At 51.5% G+C, this 8732-nt stretch overlaps 1 protein-coding gene across 1 annotated transcript in view; it reads right to left on the reverse strand.

Moving 5' to 3' along the window:
• The window catches only part of LOC104507354 (otoferlin-like), a gene marked incomplete at both ends in the record, with an annotated part of 37207 nt that overhangs the window by 12311 nt on the left and 16164 nt on the right, over window positions 1-8732 (reverse strand). The window contains one exon of the mRNA XM_010148603.1: window positions 959-1032. Within this exon, the coding sequence (XP_010146905.1) occupies window positions 959-1032 (74 nt within the window). The remainder of the gene's footprint in view (window positions 1-958; window positions 1033-8732) is intronic.

Consider the following 8732-nt stretch of genomic DNA (forward strand, 5'->3'; position numbering starts at 1 on the left):
AGCTTCTCTGAGAACCCTGTCCCAGTGCCTCCCCACCCTCTCCAGGAAGAATTCCTTCCTGAAGTCCAATCTCAATCTCCCCTCTGTCAGTTTAAAGCCATTTTTCAATTTAAAGCCAATTTGCATCCCAGCTGCTTTCCCCACAGTCTTGCATGAAGCTTTAACCACGGGATGAACTCCCAAGCTCTGGGGAGAGGGGAAGGCCACTCCAATTTCAATGCCATGCCTTCCCACAGGTTGCCAATGCCTGCGCCTAGGCTGCTGTCCCAGGCCAAATTCCCCTTTTCCTACCCTCAAACCTGGCTGAAAACTGGGGAAGATTTACCTAGAAACACTATCTAAAGCAACACTTTGTCTTTGCTCACAAACACACATTCCTCCATTTCTTTGCCATCAAAACCCAGTTTTTTGGTCTGAATGGAAACAACAACAAAACTCCAATCGCCAACCCTCTTGTGCATTTCCAGAAAGGTGTCCGATTTCGGAAGGAGCCCAGGGAACAGGCAGCTCCAGAGCACCCAAGCCCTTCCTCTCATTCTGCTTGTGCTGTGCACCCAGCATGGGGCAAGGGCTAAATCCTGTTTTGCATAGTCATGTTTGCAAATCATCCCTAAAAATAACTAGGAACCTGCCTGCGGAAATCACAGGTTTAGCCACAGTTGCACGAGGTGGGTGATATCTGGCCAAGCCTTCAGCAGGAGCCTCTCTCCATCAGTTCATGGAGCCTCTCTCTCCATCTGTCCCCCCAAGCACAGGGAAACATTCAAGGCCAGGCTGGAGCAACCTGGTCTAGTGGAAGGTGTCCCTGTCCATGGCAGGGGGTGGCACTGGATGATATCTAAAGGTCCCTTCCCACCCAAACCATCCTATGGGGTTTTTTGGGTGCTTTCCTGGGATGTAGAGACCAGCCAAAAAGCAACACAGGAGCAAGGAACAACCTCTCCCAGGAGCAGCATACCTTGTTTCCGATGGTCATCCTTGGACGGACGTGTCTTGCCAAGCTTCATGGCTGAAAAAACTCCTTTCCCAGCTCTGGAAGAAGAGAGGGAGGACAAGTGAAATAAATCAATGACTGTATTTTTGGTGTTGTTTTCTGGGATTTGGGGGTGGGAACAGGAGGAGCCTTTGACAGCTCGAGAGCAAGAGAGGGAATAGCAGCTGGAAGACTGAGCAGGGGCTGTTGCAAAGACAACACAGGGCAGTCAAGATCACAGCTGAGTGTGATTTTTTGAGTCTTGGGTCTCTTTTTTTTTCTCATGGAATGCCCCAACTCGGGATAAAACACGAGGCTGGAGCACAGTGTTAGCAGCCAAGGAACTCTTCCTCCCCCCATACCTCCCGTCTGCTGCTGGCCCCCACTGCACACAGACCCCTCATCTCTCCGTACCCATTTCTGCAATTGCTCCCCAGCTACCTAAAACCATTACCTAAAAACTTAAAATGTCCAACCACTTCCCCCAGACCTTTGCTGTGAAAAATCAACACCCTCTTTGGCTAGAGCAGCAGCAAACAGGTGAAACGTGATTTTTTTTCCCCTTCCAGCATGAGAAATACCATTACCAGGCCAGTCCACTCCCTGCCTGCAATCTAGGCTGGGGTCAAATTCACTCAGGGCAGTTTGGGATGGATTGGCTGATAAAATAATGCCTCGCCGGTTGCTTTCTAAATATATCCACCATTTCCAGGCAAGTTGAACTTCTCTCCCCACATGTTTCAGTGGGGCTGTTATTCCAGCTCAGAAATAAGTCTGGGCAACCCCAAGTGCTTTGGCAGTCCGGGCTCCTACGTTCCTTGGTGTTTGTCACATACACATACAGCAAACATATATCAATCACAGAATATGAAACATATATAAAAATATATATAAATACAGCATTCAGTAAACACCAGGACTTCTGCACTGTGAACTGGATCCCTCTCAAGTGCGAACGGGCAGGGATTGTTTAAGACAACAGCCTTGCAGGTATTTTCCAGGAAACTGTTCCCTGTTATTTGGAGTTAAGTCCATGCTGCTGTTGCAAAGAGGTGGGAGGTTCTGAGTCACCCTGGGTGAAAATTATGAAGTCTGGATGGGATGTGGATTTTGAGCCTGAAGGTTCAGCTGAAAAACCTCAGTAGGAAAAAAAAAAAAAAACCCACCTCCTCCGTAGTACCTGGAAAACTTATACCAGCAACAAGCACAGGTCAGACCGTGCGATAACGCTGTTCTAGTATTAAAGAGCTGAAGGCAATGGCCTGTGACTGTCCCAAAAACAAGTGGTAAAGCCAAGGGGGGATTTTTTTAATTGGAAAATTCCCATTACCTGAAAGCGTTGCTCTTTGCAGAAGCCTTGCAGGTTTGATGGACATGCTCTTGAGCCAGAGCAAACCAGAAGAAAATTAAGGAGAATAGGTGGATAATGTATTCACCAAGGGAGGGGGGAGTTCAATTGGGGCAGAAGGCCAGCATAAGATACAGGAACTATTTATAGCCGAGGTTTAATTGGAACTAAAGCAATGCTCGGGCCCCAAGGCAGTCTCTGGTAGCCGTGATTAATTCACGGGATCCTCACTGAAAGGGCAGATTCTCAATGGATAGGAGGAGGAAAGACGAGGAGTATCTGTAAACCTGCCAAGGATCCTCTGCCTCAAGGTGCTATGGGGGTAGTAACGTCTTTAAGCTATTTGCAAACTCTTTTTTTTAATGAGCAAATGCTGTAAGAGCCCAGGCTGTGAAACTCTGCTCTGAGACCATCCCTCCACCACTGAGCGTGGGAAATCCAGCAGACACACAGCCCCTCCGTAAGACAACACATCTCCAGGGTCAGTTACATTCCATTCCCTTCTTTCCAATTAATTTCCTTTAAATGAAAGGGGGAAAAAAAGTCCCACCAGCCCCAGAGCTGGCACACAGGCAGTTTGCACAGATGGTTAGTGATAAAATCATTGTGTCTGTCCTAGGAATTTCTGAGGTTCCTTGGGATGTAAAAGAAAGCAGAATAGCAACTGGTGAAGGAGCCAGTAGGACTCTGCAGGGAAGACACTGGCAGTACTGATCTTCTACCAGGACCCAAATTAACGAGGTCCTTGCACGAGCACTGGGGGTGCATTGGGTTAACACAGCACCCAATGCCCCTATAAACAATGAAGCTGTTTCTGGCCATATGGAACAGGACTGGGATTAAGCACCCAGTCCAAGGAACACCCATGCCAGCAGAACCAGCCCAACCCAGCTCCTTCCAGAGGGATGACACTGCCTCTCACGTGCAACCCTCTCCCCTCCCAAAGTGATGACCCCTCGCTGCCAGCTGAGCATCAGTAAACAGGGACAGCTACAGGAGCCTCTTGTGTTCCCAAAGGCAGTTTTACTGCAGAAGTCTCAGAAATGGGAAATAGCCTGAGAGCATCTAACACATCCACAAGATGAGCCTCAGCTCTACCTGGTTTGAGGAGCAGAATCCAGAAGGCACAGTGTCTCTCTGTGCATACACCTTTGGGTGCTGTCCCCATGCCCCCACCCCAGCCACATCTCCCTGCTGCTCCTCTCAGCCCCAGTTACAACATCTGGCGCTGCCTCCCTCCTTCACCACTGCCCTTACTGGTTTTACTGTAGTTCCAGGGAGCAAGTATCTAGGAAACAGTGGAGTTTGGAGGTCACTGAGAAAAGGAAAAAAAAAGAAAAAGGATGGATTTTGTGGGATTTTGGCAGCGTATTTGGTACGTGCTGAGGAGAAGGGAAGAAGCAAGTGTAGGATGAGCTGTCCCAGATGTTTCAGAGAGAGATTCCATTGGCTCATCCTCCAGCCCCTTCAGTCCACTTTTCCAAGCCAGGTGAGCAGCAACACATCCTATACAAACCCCCTTCCCGTTTCCATCCCTCAGGGGTACTACCTTCACCCGCCGGCCATCCAGGACTTGGCTTCCCCCAGGAGGAGATGCTGGAAGAGCTCAGGTGAGACAGGAGAGCATCCAGTGGCACGTCTAGGGAGGGGTGGCCATCCCTGTGCCGAGGGCAGAGCTGTGCCCCACGTGCGGGTCAGGACCAAGGAGGGATGGGGATGTTGCCCAAGCCTCCTCTCCAGGCACAGCAGGATCTTTGCAGAATTAAAGAAAGGTTGTGCCGACCCCTCCACCGCTCCTGTGGCGCGGCTGGGAAGCCGGTGCCAGCAGAGAGCTGACACCGTCCCCACGTGAATATTACATGAGGCCCTGCGAACCTGAGATGCCGACACAGGCTGGGCGGCAGCACCGGGAGCCCCCATTTTGCCAAAGCCTGGTTTAGCCTGGTTTCCTGAAGAATGGAGATGCCGGAGAGGGGACTGCCACCCTGCCTGCTCCCCTCCAAAACAGCGCAAGCTGCTGGCTCATTGCAACCCAATTTGGCAGCAGGGTCAAGACTGGTGTCCTGCAAGTTTTGGGGTGGAGGACAGAACACCTCGCCTCTGTTCCCAAACAGGGACAGCCTTCTGAGCAAACCTGTTAAACCTGAATTAGACACCAGAGTATCCACCCAGCCTCCCGCAGCACTCTCCCCTTGGATTTTCTGGTGTCTAATACGGGATTGAGCAGACGAATTATCTTCAGTTGATGGCGAACGCACCCCCTCCGCTTGGTCGGTTGACCCCAGAAGCACTTGGCTTTGTCCTTTAGGGTTTCACCCATGTGGCTCTCCAGGAGCGGAGCACAGGGGAACAGACCATTTTGAGACGCAGGCAGGGAAGCGGAAGCAGTCTCTCTCCTGGCCAGCTTCTAGTTAAAGATACGGTTGCAGGTTACTGGTTAATTATTCATGGCTAAAAGGGACATTTTAATCATTGCTTTTTACTGGGGAGTTGGAAGCAGGGAACAAGGTTTCTATGGCTCATTGCTTTGCAGGAATTACGTCCATCAGGCAGGTGCTGCCTCCATCACCCCTGGACTACCAAAACTTCCAGTTCTCCCACCTGTACCAGGGACAGACCCCACTGCCAGCTCCATGGAGTCATCCTGTGCTCACCATCCTTGATCCCAGGGAAGACCCCAACCCCCAGATCCAGTCTGCCTCTCCCAGTTCCCTGCCCAGCCAACCTGGGGAGGGGAGCCAGCAAGGACTAGGCTGCTCAGTGCAGAGGGATCTTTTCCCATCTTTTCTTGTGTCTGCCTTCTCCTTGCCGACTGCTTGAAGATGGTTTTCTCCTTTTCCCACCTCATCTCTGCCTCCTCATATTATACCATTAATTAGGAGAGTCCATCAGTGAGATAGTGCCATAAAGTGGACATTAAACTGCAGCGCAATAAATACAGAATCTTTTAGGTTGGAAAAGATCATCGAGTCCAAACATTACCCCAGCACTGCCCAGCCCAGCCCCCACTAACCCACGTCGCTGAGCACCACATCCACACGGCTCTGACACCCCTCCCGGGGTGGGGACTTTACCACCTCCTTGGGCAGCCCGTTCTAATGCTTAATATCATAGAATCATAGAATCTTTTAGGTTGGAAAAGATCATTAAGATCATCACGTCTAACTGTTATGAGCCAGAAGAGACCTTACGTATTGGGAATTGCCCTGCGGTGGCTGCAGGGATTGTCTCCTGGACAGCAGGAGATTAGCCAGTCCTCACAAGAGACTCAAGCTTGAATTTCAGCAGATCTGCTAAGCTGAAGGATGCTGCTTTTGGGAGAGAGCTCAGACAGCCTGGGATCAGTGCAAGCAGCTGGGGATTAAAGGAAGGCAGGAGCTGAAGAAACTTGTCCCCATGGATGATGTAGCAGCCTGACCTATGGGCACAGGAGCTGTAAAGCTGGTGCTGAGCCCCATTTTCCCAGCCTTGTGCTGATGACCTGCACCCAGACTCTCTCCTGCCCTGAGGTTTGGCCAGGTTGTCCATGCCCAAGCTGCAGACCTCTCCCCCAAGCCCAGACTCATCCAAACCTGATGTCAGACAGGCTTCTCTCAAGACCTCACAGTTCCCTTCCAGCTTCCAGGGACTGCTCCAAGCCTGTCTTTTACACTGGCTTTTACTGTAGATAAATATTCCCTGCAGGCCAAACATCCAAGAGACCCAAGCTCTTCCCAGACTGACAGGCTCAGCTTTAGAGGAAGGGAGAGCACACCACGTACCCCATCGGCCACAGTGTGAGATAGGAAAGCTGGAAACAAGGAGGAGAAGGAGCAGGGAGAGCAAACCTACTTGTGCTCCTTCGTCTTCTCTTTGCCTTTGCTGGAGCCGGTGGCCGCACATCAAGGGAACAAAAGGCAAAAAAGCTTCAGTGCATGTTCAGTCCTTCAACGAGACCATAAACTCAGAGGAGGCTGCTCTTCCCTTTGCAGCTTCCCTGCTCCTCATGAGTGTTCCAAGTGCCCCATCCCCTGGTTGCTGTCATGGGCAACCTTCCTCAGCAGCGTTGGCCCCAAACACACCTGTCATGCCTACATCTGGGATTTAGGTGAGAACATGACCCCCTGCTACACTGGAAAGGCTTAGGAGATCCACAACTCCCCAGACCAAGGGCTGGAGGTGATGGGCATTGCCTGGATGCATGTATGGGGCCAGTAAAGCAGCCTCAGCTGCGCACGCACACATGAGTGGGTATATGCGGAGATTTGAAATGCTGCCAGGGCAGGAAACAAGGCTTATTCTCCTTTTTGGTAAAGGGAATGGTCTTCCCTATCCTCCCACAAAGGTGTCTTTATATCCTCCCTCCAGAGATGGATCAGCTAGAGGAGATGGGCTGGATCTGGGGGTCCCCATCATTGCCCAGACTGACACTGCATCCCCCTGCCCTAATACCACGAGGAAACACCATCTTCTCACCTCCCTGCTTTGCTTTACAGAATCCTGCTCTGCCTCTGCTTTCTGGCTTTTCAAACCTGTTTTCCTTCTCTTATGGCTCCCTACATTTCTCTGTTTGGATCTTGCCTCCCTGTTTTCCTCCCCTGGCACTCTTTCTTCCCTCACTAATCTCCTCCCATTATGTATTAGCAAAGCGAGAAGGAGAAAGCAATTAACAAGCTCTAGAAAGTAATTAGGAGGGCTGCTTTTTAATTAGAGCTTGTTAATCCACTTCACCCCATGACCATGTCTGTGCTGAGGACATGGGGCAGGAGGCTCTTCAGGGCATCGACCTCCAGCTCTCTGTGCACTGAGCTGCTGGAAAAGCACCCAGAAAAAAAAAAAAAGTTTTTGGTTGAGGTGATGCTGGATGGGTTTTTAGAGAGGTGAAGACCAGCTCCAGCACAAGTCAGGGGGTAGGACCCAGCGCTGGGTGGGAGTCTGGGAAGAGCAGGGTCCTCCCATTGAGCCCAGCACAGGCAGAGATTAGCTTAGAGCCTGGACTAGAAAACAGCCAAGGAAACCCATCCAGAAGCTGCTTCTGGAAGAAGCAGTCCTGCTCCCTCCCTGCCCCGACACTTGCTCTGAGAGCAAACCAGCAGAAATTATTGCCTTGCCAGCTGAGCTTGTCAGGGGAGCAGGCAAACACCCGTGCCAGCAGCTCAGCTGGTTCATCTGCATTGTAAAAGTCGCCCTTGTGCCCCCACCCAGTGGTGGGAGAGGATTTAAATCACTCCATGCTTTCTCCTGCAGCTCATGGATGTGGTCCAAGCACCCTGCAAAGCTCTGGCTTTTCACCACCTCCCCCTGAGCATGGTTGGGTCTGAACACACAAACCTTTTGCATTGCTGTGGGGACCAGCAGCTGCATCTCCCTGAGCAGCTCACTGGTGCAAGACCCTTCCCTGCCACGGCTGGGCTGGGAAACTCTCCCAAAAAATTCCAAACTGCCTTGGGAGTGCCAGAGAGTCTGGTCCCCATCATGCCAGAATAGGGAGCATCATCCTTGGGTGTGTGGGAGAGGGCAGTGCCTGAGCCTGTGTCCTTCCCCTGCTCATTTTACTGTAAATGTGGCTTGGATGGGGGTTGTGAGACCATATCTGAGCGTTTCCTTCCTCCTGTGACTGTCTGCTCTCCTGGCTCCCGTATGCAGGAATGGTGCTGGCTGTCTGAGTGGATGGACCAATTGCATTACACAAGAGGTCCAGAGATCCTTCTCCAAGGACCTGGCAGAGCAGCCAACACCAGATTACCCTTTCTCCCTTACCCCTTCTCTCAAGCCCTCACTGCAAAAGGTGCCTCTCTGACTGCAGACAGCCACAGTTTGGGTGCTGGGTGCCTGGAAAGGACGCAGAATTCCCACCAGTGGCACCACCAGAGAGTTCTTGTTTTATGCCTTCAAGCAACTTGGTCTTAGGCACCTTCACTAGCACAGCTACACTCATGGTCCTGCCCTGCAGCTGTTCCGAGGGGATGTGGTAATGCTGCTGAAAGGGCTGGAGCTGGATGTGAGCCTGGACACAAACAGGAATGGAGGGAGTCAGGGTACCTGAACGGTAACACGAGGTGTCTTTTCTCTTTCCCCTTAGCCTTAGCTCTGCAATCACAAAGAACGATTCAGCCGTGAGTCATCCCGCTGCCGTGGCAAAGACCCTCACCCACCTTCTCCCCTCAACACACCCATGCACCAACCAAACCCAGTTCACAAGCATGACCGAGGGAGATCTCGCTGCAACAGGAGTCCTGACTCACTGGCACCCAGGGGACTGGGCACGAAGATAGTGACAGTGCTGGTGGGGCTGGAATGAGGAGGGAGAGGGCGTGAGCAAGATGGAACAACGGACATAAAGAGAGCAGGAGTGGATAAATCATATGGCACTGGGCTGGCTGGTGTTATGCATAGGAGAGAGGATGGATGGATGGATGGATGGATGGATGG

The sequence above is a fragment of the Eurypyga helias genome, unplaced genomic scaffold (assembly GCF_000690775.1).
Source record: "Eurypyga helias isolate BGI_N326 unplaced genomic scaffold, ASM69077v1 scaffold22733, whole genome shotgun sequence".
Taxonomy (NCBI): Eukaryota; Metazoa; Chordata; class Aves; order Eurypygiformes; family Eurypygidae; genus Eurypyga; species Eurypyga helias.